A 20576-nucleotide genomic window follows, 5' to 3' on the forward strand; every position below is an offset into this window, starting at 1 on the left:
TGTAGTATGCGATGCCCAATGCAAGCGGTGTCTAAAAAACAAATTGCCTGCAATAAAATACTGCTGTAGCACTGTCAATAGGAAGACCTCCTGCCGATAGACGCGCTTTCACGCGCTCTGGCGCGAAAAAAAGGAAGAGAAGCGTTGGGAACAAAATGGTGAGATGTATATTTTGTTCCGAAAGCTTTTGCTCACGCACCCCAGGGTGCGTGAACGTGATGCCGATGACCAACGACTTCGCCATGACATCAAAGCTATCGCTTTGACTGTATATTGTATATTAGCGCACAAGTGCTAAATTTTTTCGCCGTATTTTTTCTGGGACTGCTGTTGTGTGGAGACGAAAATACGAGTGTGTTATAGGTTGTAAATGTCCAGGAATAATTCTAAGCTGTGTTTGCTGAAAGTACAAAAATTGTTCTATCTCTCCTTTAAACTACAGCTGCTGCTAAATGCTCTCGCATTTTCTGGCAGCTCTGGTTTCCTAATCTGCCGAGTGAATCTCACAGCTTTGTTTTTACAGGGCACATATCCCGGGGTAACTAGTCGATCACGTGGGACTCGGAGCGGGCATCCGGAGCAATCTGGTTGACGGCACTGCAATGGCGTCCTCTGAAGCCACTTCGACAGCGGCCATCGAGCCTGCTGTGCACACCAACTTGACTGGCGGCAACAAGGCTAAGTCTTCCGCGACCGCATCGAAGGCTCGAACCGCTGCGAAAGTGTTTACCATGCAAACGAATATTGGCCTCAAGGCCATGCACGGTGGATATTGGTTCACATTTTCCTCACAGTTATTGAACCGTTGCCAATGGCGATGCGACTTTCTCAAGTGCGGTGCAACCTTGAAAACGAAGGACTTTAATGGCCAACACTACTTGATCTGCGCCAAACGGCACAACATAGAGGCGCACAAGCGCGAGTCTTCTCGTCCTTCTGAAGGCTGTGTTCGGAGCTCGTGCACTCCGCGCGATGGCCCAAAACGCAAGGCGGACTCCTCCGCGGACAAGGTAAAAAGATTGCGTTTTTCCTGAATGCTCCGTGCCATATAGACCTTTTTCAAAAGTCCCCGAAGCAGCGTTGGCCATAACTTAGACACGATGCGCCTGATTGGTTCCGAGTTAATGCCTAACTGTGACGTAACCCTCGTGTCCAATCCATTCTCAGGGTATGTGAGCAAGCAGTGCCAGACACGTGTTGGCGTCGACTTTTGAAAAGGGCGCCAACAGTTGACGTCAATAGTTCCTGCACTGCCAAGGGCACGACCAACTCTATACTTACGCCACGTCATCTGAGCGCTTCTTATGGAAGAGCCTGCTCCCGGCTGAGGCCTGAGTTTTAGCGCCGCCAAGTGAGAGGCGTTATCACTAAGCGGAACAAAAATATCGACGCAAACGACAGGTCGTCGGCGTAAAAGCTGGCTATCGCGAGAAAGAATCCATGAATGAATCGACAATACGGCGCCCGGCTCTCTATCTACTATGCAGGTCAATCTCGTATATTCGACCTAGAATGTTCGGTGAAGAGCTAGGGCCAGACTGACTTGGCAAGGTCATTCTGGCCTCCTTATCTTTTACGCTCGGGGTGAGGGTGTACGGGAATCTTCTAGATGAACGGAGGAGGGTATCTTCTCGGTCATGCACGCGCCAATATGACTTAGGTATAATTACGTTGGACTAGGTGGGACTTGTCGCCCATGATCGCTTGTGGTAAAAGTGTGATGGAAGAAGTATGCCTTGCCGCCAACTATGGCAAACAAGCTAGGTATGCGGAACTAATTAAGTATGACTCTCTACCGAAGGTTTCCTCCGGACTAAGTCTGCTGGTCTAAGTATGACTTGCCGTCGACTAGGTTCGCTGGACGAAGTATGACTCGAGTATGCATTCCGCCAGAAAAAAAAGATCCGGTTAATCAACACCATTTGTCAACGATAGATTCATTGAGCAGATTCCATGCAAAGCTAGGTTTACTTCGTCCTGGGTGTATAGCACCTCATAAAATTGGTTCGCGGGGCTGAAACTTTGCATGTCCTCGCCTACAAACACCACCTGCAAATATCACGCCCATTGAGAGAGCGGTTCAAAAGTTTGGATTCCCAGATACTGTACCCCTGAATATTTCTTCCGACACAACATTAGCAGCAAGACGGCTCCATTCGCACAAGTGGGGAACTTGGGAACTCCGACCACATCGGCAATAACCCAAATAACTCGGGGGGATTCGGCTAGGATCTGACGTCAGTAAACGTCATTTCCTTCTTGCGTTCTGATTGGCTGCGGTGGCACGAAAACTTGTTCCGCGCGGGAAAAATCGGTCCCGTACCGATTGCTCTCGCCGTCGATTATTTCGTCAGCGGCGAGCCAATTTCACCGCTCGGAGTAAAATTCCCCGTGGATCCGCAAGTGTGAACGAGCCATCACGTGGTCGATGCTGATGGGACAGGCAGGAGTGTAGAGGACTTTCAGCGGAGCCTTTTATACGCCGTATGCAGAAAGAAGTGCGATCTAGCGTACGTGTAATCAATTATCGAGTTTGCTCCAGATAAGGGGGTTCCCAGAAGAGCCCTTCGCACGGCGTCTTCGATAAAGACCGTGCCCTTACCTTGATAGTCTGTTTCCTTGCTTCAGTGACGATTCTTGCGACATCGTTGCTGGGAATTCGTTTTCCACAATCTCGTCGCCATCCTTTTTTTCTCCGTTTCACGGAAGCTAAGTAGCAATTCATTGAATACACTAATACATTATCCTAAAATCGTGAAAGCAGAGTTGAATGCACATCTTCTGCGTCCACAGATGACAGAATTCGTCCAATATGGCGGCTCCAAATCGCACAATGGTGATGGTATAGTGCCTGGGACACGTCTCCGACTGGTGTGTTTACCGCGGCCAAAAAAGTGGTCCCTCGATTTCCGCCTGATGACGTCATAGAAGTGTCATGCTGTCGCCGGTCGCGACCCTGGCGGCGTCCCAGCAGTTGTGGTATGAATGACAGACGCCTGTTCCGCTGCAGGTCGCTTTCCACTGTGGCAGTTCACGGAAGCTAGAAAAGCCGGAAGTGGAGACGCCGCGACGACAGCGACACTCGCGTTCGCTCGTGCTTTTCGCCAGCATTTCTACGGCCAACCGCCAGGGTCGCAACAGGCAGCAGCATGAAAACTCCGGCTTCTGCGACGTCATTTGTTGCCACATTGGGACCACTTTTGATGTATGGGCGGGATAGGACGCTAAACACACCAGTCGAAGACGCGATCCAGGCACCATAATGATGGCAGCTTGAAGAAATTTCGCGTACGGCCTATTACGTTGGGCTTTATGGTATAGCGTCAAGATTGCATATACTGCCCGTCCGGCCATTTCAGATAAAAATTCAGTCTACTTTTGTGTGCCATATGGCCTTCACTTTTGCCGTGTGTTCTCTTGTCCAGCGACCGGAGACCATCAACACCGACGGACAGGTCCCGACGAAAAAGTCGACAAGCGGCCACCTGTCCATGGCTAGCGACAGGCAGCACTCCCAAGACACGCCGCAGGGGAAGGCTGAAGACACAGCGGGTGACAACAGCAAGTGAGCCCCCCCCCCTCCGTTTCATTCTGACGGTTGTTGTCGTCTTTAATCCTCCAGAGAATATAACTCGCCGGGGCGTCTAACTCGGGGGTGCTACAAATCCGTGAACCGAGCTTGTTCAGTCAGCTCATGTATGTATCAGATGACGCTGCAATACGTTGTAGCCCATCAAGCAGTTGCAAAAGTGCATCGACACGGCGGTCTTTCTCCCTCTGGGAAATTCACTGTCATCGGCTAACACGGAGTGCGATCGCTGCCCACGTTGGAAGGTGGCGCCACAAGTTAATGGCGCCGCTCACTCAGTCGTCTGCGAATGCGCCCAAAGTTGACTTGGCAAGATTGTTGCTCTTATTTTTGTTTTACGGGAGAAGTATGCACCCTGAAATTTCACGAGGCAAAACAGGCTTGCTCGGTGCACTTTCAGTGTACGTTTGGGGTTTCTATGTGCACATGACAAATTTTGCAGCTCGATTTTCAGCGTCGGCTCCGCTTGAGCCACCCTATAGTAAGGGAGAGTTTCAGTATATCGTTTTGCCATTTCCACTACGCTATCCGCAATCCGCTAGGACCTCCAATGTACCTACCGTAGTCGAGCAACGTTTTTATGTTTTAGTAGCGCGTTTGCAATCTCGACAACCCTCTTCCGGAATAGGGCGTTACAAAAGCTAACGCAACGCCACAAGCGACATTTTGAGACACTAAAGCTACGTAAAATAACATTTTGTAGACAAATTCGTAGTAGTGGCCTACTATTGTCGAGATCTATTTATAATATTTATCCTTTGGTTGATGAAAGAGTGCTCATCTCTGCTTCTTTTATATTTAAATGTAACTGATAGTCAAGCTGGCCAAGGCCTTCCAACCTAAGTTAAGACAGTCAAGACAGTGAAGCGTGAAATAGGCTTCTCTCGGATGCCGCCGGAGTGTTGTGATCATGCGTACCGCTTAATCACTTAATCATGACGTGGGTGTAATAATTTAAGTTAAAAAGGGGACCAAGACTACATGATAAAGAAAGGTGGTTACCGTCCCGTGACCGAAGCAGACGCCCGGAGGCGTAAAGAAGCAGTCCAGCCAAGTCAAGGGTCAGCGAGCATCTCTTCATAATTACTTACAGCGCAACTCGCCCAATTGTCCACTTCGAGCATCTCTTCTTTTTCCGGCCAGCACTAGGCGCGCGCCGTTTGCTCGTGTTTATTACGTCATACGCTGTACCGGTCGGCGTGAGACCAGTAGCGCCATCTCTTTTTTAATTCAAAAAATACAACAGTGGGAACTGTCGGAAAGATGGCTGCTCGGACCCGATGCACTCGACAGTTCGAGACACAAGCTTCCGACGCGTCCTTCCGCTCAGCTCCGCCCAGTACAGGGTGTTGTAGATTATGCGATCTGGTAGTATAGTAACGAGAGGAAAAGGAGTTAGAGCAGCGCAGAACCACGGGATCATGAACGGCACGAGGGAGAACGATAAACTGGGGGGCTATGTTGCGCTTTTTGGACTCCCAGGAGACTTGGAAGAGGGAAGTGACGTCAACGACTAGAGCAAACGCAGATTGGATGTTGACAGAAGAAAACGAAATCAACACCCAATCTGCGTTTGCTGTGTCGTTGACGTCACTTCCCTCTCCCTAGTCTCCTGGGAGTCCAAAAAGCGCAACATAGCACCCCTGACATCATTGAGACGGACGTGCCCCGGATCTCTTCCTTAACACTGGTGCCGAAACCCGGGAAACGAGATGGACCGCAACCGGAGAACTTGCGGCATCGTCCGCTCAGCCGTCACCCGAACGCTAACCCAAATAGACAACTTTCTCCAAGACAACAGCACGACAGGGCTTGACCTCCGACTACAACTGGACCACTTGCTTCAAAAAGAAAGCGACTTAATCCACCTTGACCGTGACATTCAGACGTCCACCTCAGATGACTATCTTGAAGACGAGCTTGAGGAAGCAGACGAGTACCGTCTTCGCATCAGTCATAGCCTCACGCGCGTCCGACACGCCCTCGACTCTCGAGTCTCCGTGCCACAACCCACGAATAGCATGCCCAACGTCCCTCTCGACAGAACTTAGTCCGGCGGTCTTCCTCCAACTCCGACCTCAAAGAGCCACCGGACGGTCGCCCAACCGAAACTGCAGGTACCGACTTCTACCGGGAGCAATCGCGACTGGCAGAGGTTCTGGGATCATTTCAGTTGTACGATCCACATCCATTCTGAACTCCCGCCAATCAAAAAGTTTAAATACCTTCTCACATATCTCACAGATGACGCGAAGCGAGCCGTGGAAGGAATCCGACTCTCAGAACAAAATTATGACCTCGCGGTACAGACGCTAACTACAAGACCAATTTGGACGACGGCACATCCTAATTTATGATTACATTGATCGGCCTCTGAGCTTGCCTGCGGTCAACAGTTCAACCAACGCAGTATAGCTTCGTAAACTCTACGATACGATACGTTTTTGAACAACATCTCTTCAAGGGCTCGATCTCCCGCCTAGCAACTACGCTGTCGTCCTACATCGTGTTCTCATGCGGTGCCTTCCTGCTAAAGGGGTGTCCAAACAGGACACTACAAAACCGCGACTCCGACAAATCGTGAAAATTGAAGCGGACGCTTCTATTTTTACGGTCTGTCGGAGTCGTGAAAATGTTTGCAGGAGTCGTGAAAATTTTTACGATCACGACTGCTCTCCTCTTCAGATTGACATCAGACGCCACCTGCGTCTGGCTCACCTCGCCAACGCCCTCGCATACCGCCGTCGCCTCGGCTCGAAGACCAAGGAGGTCCGGCTTTGGGTGGATTTGGGACATTCCTGCGTCGAAGGGTGCGTTTCGCCCGCCTCGGATCTGCTTTTTTTGTCGAGATTCACTTTCGTCGTGATGGCGTCCGATGCGGTTCCATATTGTGAGCGGAGGCCTTGAGCGATTGACCGACAGCCAACAGAGCGTGTGAGTGGCTCTCCGGACCCACGTGATAAGCAGAGCAAGGCCGCCGTGGAGGAAGCGAGGGAAAGATTTGACGGAGGGAAGTTTCCCCCGGGAAGAATTGACGGAGGGAAATTTCCCTCCGACGGCCGGAAGCGGATCGCGGCAGAGCGCGGCACGATTTGCCGGAGTCGCGGGTTTTGTAGTGTCCTGTTTGGACACCCCTTAACCTGGCTATACTATACTGACAGAAGATAAGGGAAGCAGCATTGACACCATCAGCCGACACACTTGATATGTGCCCGGAAGAGCAGGTCCGCGTCATCATGTTGTTTCTACAGACTCAAGTGGAGGTTCGAGATGTCCAAATGGAACACCCAAGTCACTCTCCCCGGTATGGGTCATCGCCGATACCACGTCAAGAATCCGCACAGGCGAGCCACCCTTCAGCACTGGCCCTCTCGACCGAGGCTATTGGCTGCCGAGCGGCCACATGCCCTTCGTGTGATACCAACCAGCACACGGTGCAAAACTGCCAGGCTAGACTTTCAACACAAGAAAAACGAACCAAGCTTGCGCGGGCACGCTGCTGCTTCAAATGCGGCCAGCGAAATCACATCGCTCGTGTTTGCCGTTCGTGCAGGGACTTGACATGCGCCACTTGTGTAGGTTACCACGTGACTATACTCTGCGATCTATCAAGTCTCACGTCAGCCGCATCGGACAACTCACACCCAGGAGGACTTAGGCACCGCAACAGTCGTGAGCGCCCCAACCACCAATTTTCGCTCTTCTGCTGTCTTGCTGCAAACTGCTAGAACGTGGGCAAAAGGGACACCGAGACATCTCCTACTGAGGCTGTTACTGGACAGTGGGAGTCAGCGCACGTTTATCCGGCAGGACATTTCTGAAAAACTGGGATGTGAAGTCGTTGGCCAGGAGGAGCTTACTATGTACACATTTGGAAACACAGCCACCAAACGGTCCTGTCGACGAGTGGTTGTGACCCTCCATAGCCATCAAAGCAACCAGAAGGTATTACTTGAAGCACTGGAAGTCCCAGACCGGTGCACAGTATCACACCAGCAGCTAGAGGACAATCTACACAGGGAACTTCATTCCAGTGGACTTAAAGCCGCAGATATCATCCCTGCTGGGGCTCAAGGTAGAGTGGACAACGACGTCGGCGTTCTCATAGACTCAGACTACTGCTGGCAAGTTGTCACGGGGCGGATCCGTTGTCTGTTACCGTCTGTAGCAGAAAAACGGCACCTAAATTCCCATTCCCAATAAAACACAAATAAAAACACAGCAACATTATGCTTCGTCACGGAAGCCCTCGTGAAGCCGTCAGGGCTCGCCGCTCCTGCGCAGTGGGGGAACGATATGTCACCGAAAGGAAGACGTCGTGCGCTCCTTGTAGAAATGCACTCTGTGTTGGGATGTTTTCGCATTCCTTCATGCAAGCAGCCTTCATTGTCTCTGCTGAATTTTTTTTTTTTTTTTTTTTTTATTTGAACATGATGTATAAGAGCCCAACTACGAACAACAAAATTTGCGGCTCAAAATTCGTTCTCTTTCCGCCCGAGAACAGCCGGTCGGGAATTGGCCGTGTTCAGTCGCGCTTTCTTTTTCTTCCGGGGTCACGTGGACTCGAACTATGCGTACAAAATATATTCAAAGTTGTGGATCATTTGTGTACCTTAGATGACCCACGTCATTCAATATTAAAAATGAGAACGAATTAGAACCCCGTTTTTGTGGCCTCCAAGAAACTGGAAATACGTTGATCAAAATAAAAAAGAAATGTTGCTGACATCACAGGAAGTACATGTACCACGTCATTCTCAATATGGCAAAATACCGCGGGTTGTACGACGCGATGGCGGCGCACGACGGACCAACATTGCCACGAAGGTGGGGCCACGGCTACGGAACAATTGTTTGTGGTACCGGCCATTCGATCTTCAAGCGTAGAACATCGAATGGAAGGGATAGAAGTGCGAAACAATCGCACGTTGAACGGTGCACGCAACTTTGTCGTCGTCGTCGTCTGCTTCAGATGCCGGAGAAGCGGAGAAGAAAGAAGCGCGCTCGGCTCTGACCACGTGACTTCCGGCAACTAACTCCCTCCTCTAGAGTTCTCCCTCCTCAGTACACGTGGTCCACGTGTCGCGGCCATGAGCTTTGGTGCTCAGGTTTCAGTTTTGGTTTCGAGCAGTTGGGGTTTTTGGCTTTCTTAAAAATATACGTGACTTTCTAGCAGAACATACGTTGGGTAGTCTCCTCGCATCATGTTAAATCACCTCGCAAAAAATTAACAAAAAACTTGGGTGCGTGTCAGTGTCTCTTAATAGAAAACAAACGGAAAAGAGTATACTCCCCCTCCCCCAAGAAAGTTCCACAACTGAGTTGATCCTATAACATTGTCTGTGGCATACCTCTCAGACCACATAATTAGTTTTGCCCCTGCAGAATGCAAACGTCGTCTTTGTTGTTTTCCAATCGGCGCCAGCAGGAGGCGATGAAGTCGTCTCGTGCAACCTGTCTGCTCGCAACTCCAATTCACTATAGGTGGCTCCACTCGTTTTTCAAAATGGCGGTTATAGTGAGGGTCAAGGTGCTTGCCTGCCGCTATATCAGTTGCTGAGCCTGTCTAGTGCGCTGGCTTCACTGAGCGACACGGATTATTCCTGCTTATACGAGGATGCTAGGGTATTATAAGCGAAGGTCACCACTTTATTCGTAAAACAAGAACGGTGTCCAGTGTATTTTTTACGCCAAGAGGCGCGTTTTAATTCTGGAACGAAACGAAAGCTAACTTCTATTTTGAATCATGGTGTAATACGCCAAAGCAACACGGACGAAAACGAAGAGAGAACAAGACAGGACGCGGGCGTGTACGCCGCGTCCTGTCCAGTTTTATTTTTTTTTATTTTTTTCGTTTTTGTCTTTGTTTTTGTTTTGGCGTATTACACAAGCTGTTTTTCGCGGCGTAATTATTGAGCTAAAGCTATTGTTCGCGGAAATTTCATTTTCTGATATACGTGTGCAATCCAGGCACTTAATATATTTTGGAGTTCAGTGTCCTTTTAAAGACAGGGCCCTTCATACACAGTAGAGGTAACATGGAATTTTGTATTGGTAAATCTGTGCTGATATTTGTATGTCCTTGCTGCCTTTACTCGCTCAGGTAATTTGTCATATGAAATAATAAACTGTGACTTTTTTATGGGTATTGGGAAACTTAGATGATTAATAGTTTCTTATTATTCCCAATACAAGAAAAACAGAATCAATCAAATTGTTAGAAAATATTGTCACCGTTCCTGAGTTTTGAAATGTGTTCACAAAACGTTTAAGAAACGCTGTTTTCACTACAAAAACGCAAAGACGGAATCCGAGTCAGACAGCAGAAGTGTGTGTGTGTGTGTGTTTTTAAAGCAACGCATGGTGCATTGGACTTCATATTACATCCAGTGTTTGACTGTTCGTCCATCTCAATAACAATGTCAGAGGTTTCCATATGCTAAAAAGAACACAAAATGTGACCTTTCCGGAAAGGCCATTATGGTTAAAAGGCGTTAAACATTTTAGTGAAGAACCCGAGACTGGGGTAATGACAGACGGCTACAAGGATATAAGGACAACGTCTCCTCTTCCTTGTCGTCGTCTGTCATTACCTCAGTCACGGGTGTTCCACTAAAATGTGTAATATACACCAGCTCACTTGTGCCCTTACGTTCTGCTCATTAAATGGCGTATTTTTGTGATCGTAGCACTCATTGAGGGACTACATTGCCATAGTTTCTTTGAATAATAATATAATAATTTATTAGAGCTTAAAAGATTTAGTTTCTGAAACTCTAATAAAATTTGTTGTTGAGTAAATAATTTCAAACGCGCAAACAAGTATGGCAATCAAAAATATCGGCAAATCATCATCACTTGTGCCAATTGCAGCATTTTTAATTCACAAGTTATACAATAAAAATAGTCTAAGACCAATGAAAACATTCGAGGTAATTTGAGAAATTAATGTAAAATTACATGAATTGCGGGTAAAGCATATGATGCTATCAAAGTCGCGACTTTGGACCATCGGAAAAACTTCCGAAGTGTCGCCGCCATTCCTTCCAGACCCCCACAATCACCCCCCCCCCCCCTCCCTCCCCCATCCCCTATAAAAAAAGGCGTTCCTTTCTTTTTTTATTTGCAAAATTTCCTAGAACATTTAGTTTCTTTAATTTTTAAGGGGGATTCAACCGCTCGTCGCTCAATGGGCAAATTTCGATACACAAACCTGAGTTTCAGGAATGCACGATTGTATTCATTCTTTTGGAGGTTACTTATGATAACATAATGAAGGTTGTACGGCCCTTAGATTTCTCTTTTAGAGCGCTGGAGATTTTTAAAAAAATCCAGAAATATGACCGTTTTGACTGTTTTTAGCGGGTTTTGAGGCATTCTTGAAACTACAATTATTTAGAAGACAAACTTGACAAAACGCTTGGCCGTGCGTACTAGGGGTGCCTCTAATCTTAATTTTAAGACCATTATGAGAAAGCAAAATATTGTTTTATTCGCCCATTTGTGTAAATAAAATCACCCTGTTAATTTTATTTCCAAGTTGTTAAACGAGCCTGGCGACACAAGTACTAAATACCTCAAACCAGAGCCGTATATGTAGAGAGTTTGGCCATTCGTTGGGAAGTATAGCAGACAAATGAGGAGGTGCCATTGGCTGAAACCGGGCTGGGCGTGTTCCAGGGCGTCTTCAGAAATTCGAATGTGACCAACCAGAAGCCGGAAATAATACTCTGGCGGTGGTCGCGAGAAACAAACCTGATAACTGCATTAGAGTAACTCTCGATGACTGAAAATATGGTACACGTGACTTTCAATCACGCTCATCCAAAATGATGGTGGAAGTGTGCGACTAGCGGAACAATCGACATAATCCGTACGCCAAGCGCCGAGGGCCGGGAATCTGCCGTCCGAGCGGTCACACTCTGTTTGAGCAAAACAGAGTTGAGCGGCGCATTCGTTTCTTACATCTTTCTGCATGATCATGACCGAAACAACACGTGCACCCTATTTTCAACCACGAAGAGTCACTACACTTCACTCTTATGCGCTTATTAAAAACATTTACAAACATAGACCTTTGAACAGAACTGTTTCTCGCTACCACCGCTAGGGGATTCTTTTCGGCTTCTGGTTGGTCAAGAGAGCATGTCAAGCCCTTTTTCCGAGTCTGGTACACACCCTGGCTCTGCCCGCGCCTCCCAATGACCAAACTCTCTACATATACGGCTCTGCCTCAAACCGGAGATCTTCTTGTTGTTGCTGTTGTTGTTTTTCTCTCGAGCTCAAATGCGACCGCGATGTCTCGTTGCTCAAGGATCGAAAGCACATGTAGCGAAAGCTCGCGCTGTAAAGCTCAGTGATCGTGGATCTAATCCACCGCACCTGCCCGTTTCAAACTGGATGAACATCGTACCGGCGTGCTGTCAGACGTCAGACAAGCAGCGGTATTGGCTTTCATCTCCAACGAAGACACCAGACCCCCTCGGGGCTGACTAACTTCCCGCTGTCTAAACAAACACACAACAGAATTACAATTGATGGCTCCGTTGGTTGGCGCTTTTTGAACGTTGCAAAAAAGTGTAACTAGTCATCAGCAGACTCCTAGCGAAAGGCCTGATAAGGCTCTGAACGTGATACTTTTGTTGATTCTATTTGTGTGTGTGTGCTGTGTTAGCGCGTGTGGTCAAACGCTTGGATACGCTACAAGCGTGGCACGTAAGCACTCTAAGATTGTGCAGGGTTGAACAGAGATATCCTAATATGTAGGGTGCCTCGGTGTCCTTCTGCTTAGGGTGTTGCCACCCTTTGTGTTACCCGATGCCTGACAGAACGCGCTCACGAGTAAAATACAAATAAATCGACGAAAGCAAAATGTCGCCATAGCACAGTGAGCGCCACAAACTCGTGCCGAGACACGCTCTTTCACGCGCTTCTGAACAAAAAAATAAAAATAAAAGTGTGAGACGAAATGGCCAGTTGTCTCCACCCTAAGCAAAGCGCACGCGAAGGCACCCTACTAATATGTATTTGGAAATAAAAAAAATAGTCGAATGAGTTGCAAAGAAGGCTAAAATACTTATTCCGAACAACATTTATTTTATGAAACATTATTTCAGATACTTTCTTTCTCTGTAGACCTTGTTTGGTGGTTACTGGATATGAAAAACAAAACAAAAAAGAAGCATGATTTCTATTTTGAACAATTATTATAGGCTTTCTTAACCAACAAACAGGTGCTTACTCTGAGATGCAAATTGAATTTTGTTGTTAAAATTTAGCGCCTGAAACTTTTTTTTTTTTTTTTTGTAAATTTAACATGTTCTGTTTTGCGGATTACTAAAGGCCGATACGCACATTCGCGTTTGAGCGCGGTGTGTTCCGTAGCGGCAAGCGGACGCGTTGCGTTGCGAAGACCGCTTGCGCCAAACTTGTACGCACAGTTGCGTTGACACGCAGTCAACCGCAGTCAAGAGCCAATAAGAACGCGCTATCGTCGCTAGTGGCTCACTAATAGTAAGCGAAATCCAAGGCAACATGGCGGCGCACGGCGACAGCGTCGAAGTGTTCGATCTTGGGACAATATCGCCGGCTTCCCTGACGTTTTGTCAAGCTTGAACCATCGCAGCCTTGGAAAATACAGCCCCCACCGCTCCCCAAATCGAAAAAGCAAGCACTGCGACCGGCGAACCGGATACGTCTCGCCGAGTCGGCCGGGTGGGGCGAGCGAACTCGTCACTCCCTCTCCTCTTTCGGCTTCTGATTGGTCGAACGCACCCGAACGCACCGCAACGCTTCGGAAAGTTGAGCGAGTCTCTACTCACTTGCATCGCGCTACCGAGCATTGCGGGAAGGCGCGCGTCGCTCCGCAAGCGACCGCGCCTGGCCGCAAGGACTCCGCAACGCACTCAAACGCGTTCGAACGCGAATGTGCGTATGGGCCTTAAGAAAATCAAATGGGTCCTCAATAGGTAGAAAATACGTCTCTACCTAAGGTGAGGCGTACATTTTTTTGTTTTTTCTTTACCTATCTAATTTCTAGGCAAAATCAAATGAACCTCTCAATAACTTTAGTGTCTTCATAAATAACCTCGCGAATTGACTATGCTATTGTCCGTTATGAACACCTCTTTCAACAGAGATCTTATTATGTCACGGTGGAATGAAGCGGTGCCACCTTACCAGTCTGGAAACATATTGGGCTGTGTGTATGTTTATACAGCATAGAACACAACCTGCCTCAACGGGCGACTTGTCTCCCAGCTGTAGGTGAGCAATTTAGCCAGTGCAGTACAACCGCTAGCCCGGGGGCCATAAAGTGCATCACGCAGTAGTGATACACGACCGCACGCCGGTACGATGCCCATCCAGATCGAAACGCGCAGGGGTGGGGACTGAACCCAGCATCCCTGGGTTATACAGCTCAAGCTCCGAGCTGTATAACTCTGGGCTCGGAGCACACCAGCTTGTGCTCCGAGCTGGTGTGCTCTAGCCCACTCGGCCACCGATCCTTTTTTTTCTTTTTTCTTTATTGCACTTGGCCACCGATCCCTCTTTATCTGTCTGGACAACACTGTAGTCTGGACCAAAGCCCTTCGATATGTCTGCGTTCGTCTTGCAAGTGGCGTCAAATGCGCCAGTGCACGAGGTCCGTGTCTCGAGCGGCCCCTGGAAGCAGTTGTCGGCGCAGTACTGAAATGAGCGGCCCTTCGAAGCGAATGGCAGCGGAGCATCCGTTCTTCGCACGTCTCTTGCACGTTTCCACAACAATGATTGGCGGTACTTGCAAGCGTGAATTTTATCAAATGAATTCAGTCTGCACTTGCCGGCAGCGCCTTTAACTTATGGAATTTACGAGGGTAACTCGAGTGCTACATGACTTTGTGTATTTGATTGGTTCTTTTTTGCTGACTGGCAGACAGACGAAAACCTTTCTTGCCATGCCCGTTGCCAATGTTGTCAGCTGCTGTGCACTTGGTGCGCGATTTTGGACGAGTAGTAGAGCCGCGCCACTTGCTTGGGCAGAGAACTCCTTGGTACAGTTCACGGGTGGTAAACGGTTGCTTTTGACTCGACGCGCAGAAGTGTGGATCTCGCCACTAAATGAGCTATGCTTAGGGTCGGCACTCTGTTTCCCAATATTGCTGTGGGCGCCGCCATCTTGGTGCTTGTACAGAGGAGACGCAACTGCCGATCGTCATGATTCAAAAGTCCGACCTCCTCGGCATTTGATTTGGTGTTAGGAAGCGCATGTAATATTGCTTTGCTCTGTCGCGAAGCGTTTAAACATTTGTGGAGGACGTAAAAGCGTTTCCTGTGATATCAGATAAATTTTCAGATAGCTGGCAGCCATGATTTTAAGCCACAATAAGGACAAATGTCGTTACCCTGAAGCGTGGCTTATGTAGTGGCACTAGGAAAGATCATGGCGGAACTGAGCTAGACTTCAGACGCCATGTTCTTCTATAGTGGCACTAGTTATTCCCAGAAGTGGCGTGCCGCCCGTGTCTCAAGCATTTCCACAAAAATGATTGGCGCCACTTTTCCCAGGATAGATGGGCTTTACTCCACACATCCTGGGGGCGGGTTTGAAGACTAGTATTCAGACAAAGAGCACATAGGAAGTGCAAAACTGCCACTTTATTTCTTTTTTGTTTTCTAGCTTTAAATTAAGCTCTAAAAATAAACCTTTTTATTTTTATTTTTTTTATTTCTTTGCAAAACAACGTTTGCGTGTTAAATGTGGTGGTCCAATTGGCCGCAACGCCGCACCTTGTGCTTTCGATCATTTCGAACGTGGACAGAACTTCGAATCCATTCGGAAATCAGAGCTTATTCTACGTCTTGTAAGCCACTGTAATCTATGTATGTACTGGCCAGAGCCGTGTATTGGGAGAGTTTACCCAATAGGCGGAGCAAAGGCCGCCGCCAGCGCCGAATATTCCCCCCGCGCTTAGAGCGTAAACTAAATTTGTGACACAGCGTCGATCAATCAGGAGACCGCGCGACGTCACAATATTGCAAACGACATTTAAAGCGTCAAATAGAAGCGTTCAATCTCGGCCTCTGTACTCCCTCTCACAAATGTCTGCAGTGAAGACAAAGGCACAGGCGCGTGAGCCTAGCTCACCAAAACGCTTTTGTTTGTAAGAGAAATCGTGGATAGGAGGCACTTTCCAAAGCCACGTGCTCATGCCCATGCCTTTGTCTGCACTGCTGATGTTGGCTTAATTGCTATACTTCGCTTCAGCTTCGGTCCAGACGCAGCCAAAGCTACAAGCGCGAGCTCCGGGCTTTCAGCATCCCTGCCAAGCACGCGCGCTTGTGCAGTGCAAGCACTATTCTGGGCCACATGCTCGCGCTTGTAGCATCGGCTGCGTCTGGACCGAAGCTGAAACGAAGTATAGAACAGCGTCCCGAGACTGGCTGAAAGAAAACACTGCAAAGGGTGGGGCGCGCGAGTGTCTTGAGACGCGGAGTCCCACTCGGCTCGTGCGCTGGCTTTGGCAGTGCTTTCTTTCCCCGTCTCAGCTGAGAGGCTGAGACGCACACCCAGCTCGACCCGCGTGGAGCGAAAGCTCGCGCTGCAGAACCCAGGGATCCTGGGCTCGAGCCCCACCCCTGCCCGTTTCGATCTGGATGAGCATCGTACCGGCGTGCGGTCGTGTATCACTACTGCGTGGTGCACGTTAAAGACCCCAGGCTAGCGGTTGTACTGCACTGGCTAAATCGCTCATCCACAGCGAGTGACTCGTCGCAACTTTAAATGGCTTACCAACTACACGCTGTATAAATATCCCCATAACCCGATTTGCTTTTTGCAGACAAAGGCATGGGCACGAGCGCGTGGCTTTGGAAAGTGCCTCCTATGCACGAGTTCTGGTACAAACAAAAGCGTTTTGCTGAGCTGGGATCACGCGCCTGTGCCTTTTTCGTCACTGCAGACATTTGTGAGATGGTGTAGAGAGGCCGAGATTGAACGCTTCTATTTCACGCTTTGAATGTCGTTTGTAATATTGTGACGTCGCAGTCTCCTGATTGGTCGACGCTGTGTCACAAATTTAGTTTACGCTCTAAGTGGAGGGGGAATATTCGGCGCTGGCGGCGGCCTTTGCTCCGCCTATTGGCCAAACTCTCCCAATACACGGCTCTGGTTGTGGCTCGTATCTCGCGCCGCCTGTTAGCCGCTTCTTGCAGCGGCAGACGCAGAGCGAAGAAGATAGTGAAGAAGATCTAGCTCGAGATCGGCGGCGAACAGCCCGTGGCCCGAGTCGAGCGCCCGACCTGCATGCGTAGCTGCGAACATGCAACGAGTTTGTTCCGGAAAAATTCTGCGCCATCTATGAGGAAAAGGCTAGAAATAAATATCAATTGAATCCCCCTTAAGCGGCGTCGTTTTGCCAAGGTCAGCCATTGACTCCGTAGGTGTGACGCCATGGGTCCAAATAAACCGTTGCTAGGGTCGTTGTTATGGACAAATACATGTGGCTAGGTTTCGCTACGAAAACCCGACCGTTCAAAAATCGGAAGTAGGATTTAAACTTCTAAAAATCACAGATCTAGAAAGCTTGAATGTCGTATATGTTTCGACAGAAATGTGCCGGTAATCGCTTGTTTCTGAAATATTTACGACTGCAACTTCCGGTCCTCAAGATGCCTGCAGCAGACGACGAATGCAAGTAGTGTGCCATCTGCCACACGCCCTCCGGCCAAGCCGGCGCCGGTATCTGAATCATGTGAATAAAGACGATATTCTGATATTGCATTTGTTCTAAATAGAATGATTTCCAGTAACTTCAAAGAATTCATAGTGGAATTCGATGCAAAATATGGTTTATCGAAAGTCCGGGCGTCTATCGAGATTGTCGTTTGCTAAAAGATCGCATTGGACCCGTGGGAAAAGCACTGAATTAAAACATTCTGGCGGGCTAGTTGGTTACACATAATTAAATTACAAATAGCGCTAGGACGAGGACAGACGAAGAAGTGGACAGGACAAACGCTAACAATGCGACGTTTATCGGTCACATTGTGATCGGGCTATTGCTAAGAATATATCAACCAACCAAGTCTCGCGTATCTTTCGATATGTCGACGATTACCTGGTTCTCCTCCCTTTTCGTCCCGATGAATGTGACAGTCATCCTATCGACAGTGTGCGTGCCACATTTCTGGAACAGGCTGAACAGCTCAACTTTACCATTGAGGTGCCAACGGACGGCATCCTACAGTTTTTAGAACTGCAGATTACTTTTAACAAGAACCAGACCTGCTGGATGTACCACCCACGTTCTAAAAAACGGCTATTGCGCTATGACTCATCCCATTCCAAACTTGTAAAGCGAGGCACAGTGTCTAATTGCTTAAGCATGGCGCTAAACAAGTCCTGTGAGCACAGAGCAAAATCAAGCTTCGAATTACAAGTGACTCGTTTGAAAGCTTCGGGGTACCCCTTTCCGGTACTAACTGACATCGCTGAGAAGTTATTGACAACGAACAAAAGAAGAGAAAAAATAAAAGAGAAGAGACGCCGTCCGGCTGTGGTGCCTTACATCCACAAGATTTCGCACAACATGAAGAAGATAGCCTCCACGTTTGAAGTCCAAGTGGTCCTATCGGCACCGGATAAATTAAAACGAATGTGCCCAAAAATCAACAATGTCAAGCAACAACATCATGAATGCAACATAAACCACAAGCACCAGTATGTCGACTGCAACAGCGGAGTGGTGTATGAAATCCCTTTCACATGTGGGAAAGTGTATATAGGACAGACTGGACGTTGCATAAACACACGACTGAGAGAACATGCCCTGACCCTGCAGTCAACACCTTCTGGACATTTAGCCATGCATGTGCGAGATTGCTCCTGCACACCTTTGCTTTCAAACACAAAAGTGATCGGACGTTTTAAAGAAAAGAGGAACAGGGAAATCTATGAAGCACAGAACATACAAGCCAATGGAGAAAAATGCGTCTCCGCACCATCCTTGGCGTTGACGGACAAAGAGGTTCAGTACTTGAACCACTATACATAATCACGCTTGCACGTGAGCGCGTGAGGTGGTGCACCGGGTGGGTCTATGCGCTCGCGCCGGTATAGCTTTGGCTGTGGTGCCTGTTGGATGTAAAAAGGTAAATAAGCTGTACGAGGCACTGATCGGCGGCCTTTGGACGATCACCTTTTTTTCTATTAACTTTTTTTTCTATTAATTTTTATCCAATATTTTTATTCTCAATTTGTCTCCCACGGTTTTTTCTTCTTTTTTCAACACCAGACACTGCCTTCACCTTCTTCTTTAACGTCTTATATAAAACCGTCAGTTGTGAGTTAGCGCCTGTCCTGTCCACTTCTTCGTCTGTCCTCGTCCTAGCGCTATTTGTAATTTAATTATGAGAAAAGCACTTCAGGCGATCGGTCGAGATCCCAAATTTTGTGTGTGGATTCGCGCTATGTGAGGGTGAGTCGTACCTGGTTGTAACCATCGCTGCAATGGTTACTGAAAAATCGCGATAGACATGGAATTCTTTAATAACCTGACAACCTCAATAATAAATAATAATAATAAATAGGGCTGGGCAATTGATCGATTAACCGTCCGATTAATCGATTAATGCTTTAATCGCGATCAATTTTTTTAACCAGTTAATCGGTTAAAATGAGGCGAACGAAAGTGAGTAAATATACGTTTTTTTTTACTTTCTCCTATTGCCGTTCGCTCTAAAACGAACATACAGACTTGCTCCGTGTTCACTCGTAGGTAACACCCAACAAACAAATCATTCGTCGTGAGCCACGCGGGATTGGAAGAAAAAAGCGAAGACAAAAGCAGAATGAAAACAGGCTTTACGGAAGTCCGGTGACCTCGGTCACGAATTTGGACGTTATAGCTACGCGCTCTTTTTGAGCACACGCAGCAGTTCCTTTTTTTTTTTTTTGAAGGCACGCAAGCATGTTGGCTTACGGGTTTGCAGCGACAAAGCTAGAGCTCTTCCGAAGGCTGCCTTTGTCCCCATTGCGGGTTATGCTCCGTCCTTGAGGTCACTACAACGTGACCTCGCTCGTCTCACCGCTCGTTCAGCATGGTGCAGAGCCGGCCGTGGCTGTGGCTTGCTTCAGTATTCGACCCCGTGTTTTATCTGTGTGGTTGGAATTTCTGTCTCGACTTCGCTTTTGTCTCTCGATGCAACGACCTAGGCGGATCCGCACTGCCCGAGGCAAAGTGCTTCCAGATGTTCCCCCATTCTCTCGTCGTCTTTGACGAGTTGGCGCCGCGCGCAGCCGGATGGACTCGTTTCCCTTTTCCTCGTAAAAAGGGGCCTCCCCTTCGCCGGGGATTTTCTGTTTGTTGAAAGCTTCAAGGACGTCGTGGAATTACAGCATGCTGGTAAAGATACATGAACGACGAGGATGTTTCATCCTGTTTTTGTCCTTCATGTACAACTCCTTTAACACCTTCAGGGACGTTTTCGACGCATCGACGCTCCCCAATCATCCCCGTCTCCCTTGCCCTTTCCCTTCATGTCGCGCCGCAGTCACTTGTTTAAGAAGTATCTCATCACAACACCCTGCGCAGGCATGGACGAATACAGGAGTATGAAGGGCAACCTTTCAGGGAAATTTGGGTTTAAAGTAAACTGCGTGGGGCGAAGTTTTTGACTTAAAGAAAGTTCACTGCCTCATCTGCAAAAAAGCTTTCGCATATAGCGGAAGTGTAAGCTTGCTTTAATACCATCTCAGAGCTAAGCACCCAAGCATCTCGCTGCAACAAGAATCATCTGCAAAAAAGCAGACGACCATCGGCGCTTTCTCTTTGAGGCCCCTTTCTCTGAAGAAAGAAGAAACTATTGCACAAGCCCTTACATCTTGGCTTGTTTCTTCTAGCCGGCCTCTCAATATTGTGGAAGATCACGGACTAGCGAAAGTTCTTCAGATTGCCTCGGCAGCCAGCTTCATTAGCTTAATAGCGGACTTCTGGACCTCCATCGC

The 20576-nt window shown here is 48.1% G+C and overlaps 1 protein-coding gene across 1 annotated transcript in view; it reads left to right on the top strand.

Moving 5' to 3' along the window:
* The window catches only part of LOC115319049, a 47986-nt gene that overhangs the window by 7029 nt on the left and 20381 nt on the right, over positions 1-20576 (top strand). The window contains exons 2-3 of the mRNA XM_040219328.2: positions 524-1010; positions 3426-3565. Coding sequence (XP_040075262.1) covers positions 603-1010; positions 3426-3565 — 548 coding nt within the window. The 5' untranslated portion in view covers positions 524-602. The remainder of the gene's footprint in view (positions 1-523; positions 1011-3425; positions 3566-20576) is intronic.

The sequence above is a fragment of the Ixodes scapularis genome, unplaced genomic scaffold (assembly GCF_016920785.2).
Source record: "Ixodes scapularis isolate PalLabHiFi unplaced genomic scaffold, ASM1692078v2 PGA_scaffold12__126_contigs__length_90152505, whole genome shotgun sequence".
Classification (NCBI taxonomy): domain Eukaryota; kingdom Metazoa; phylum Arthropoda; class Arachnida; order Ixodida; family Ixodidae; genus Ixodes; species Ixodes scapularis.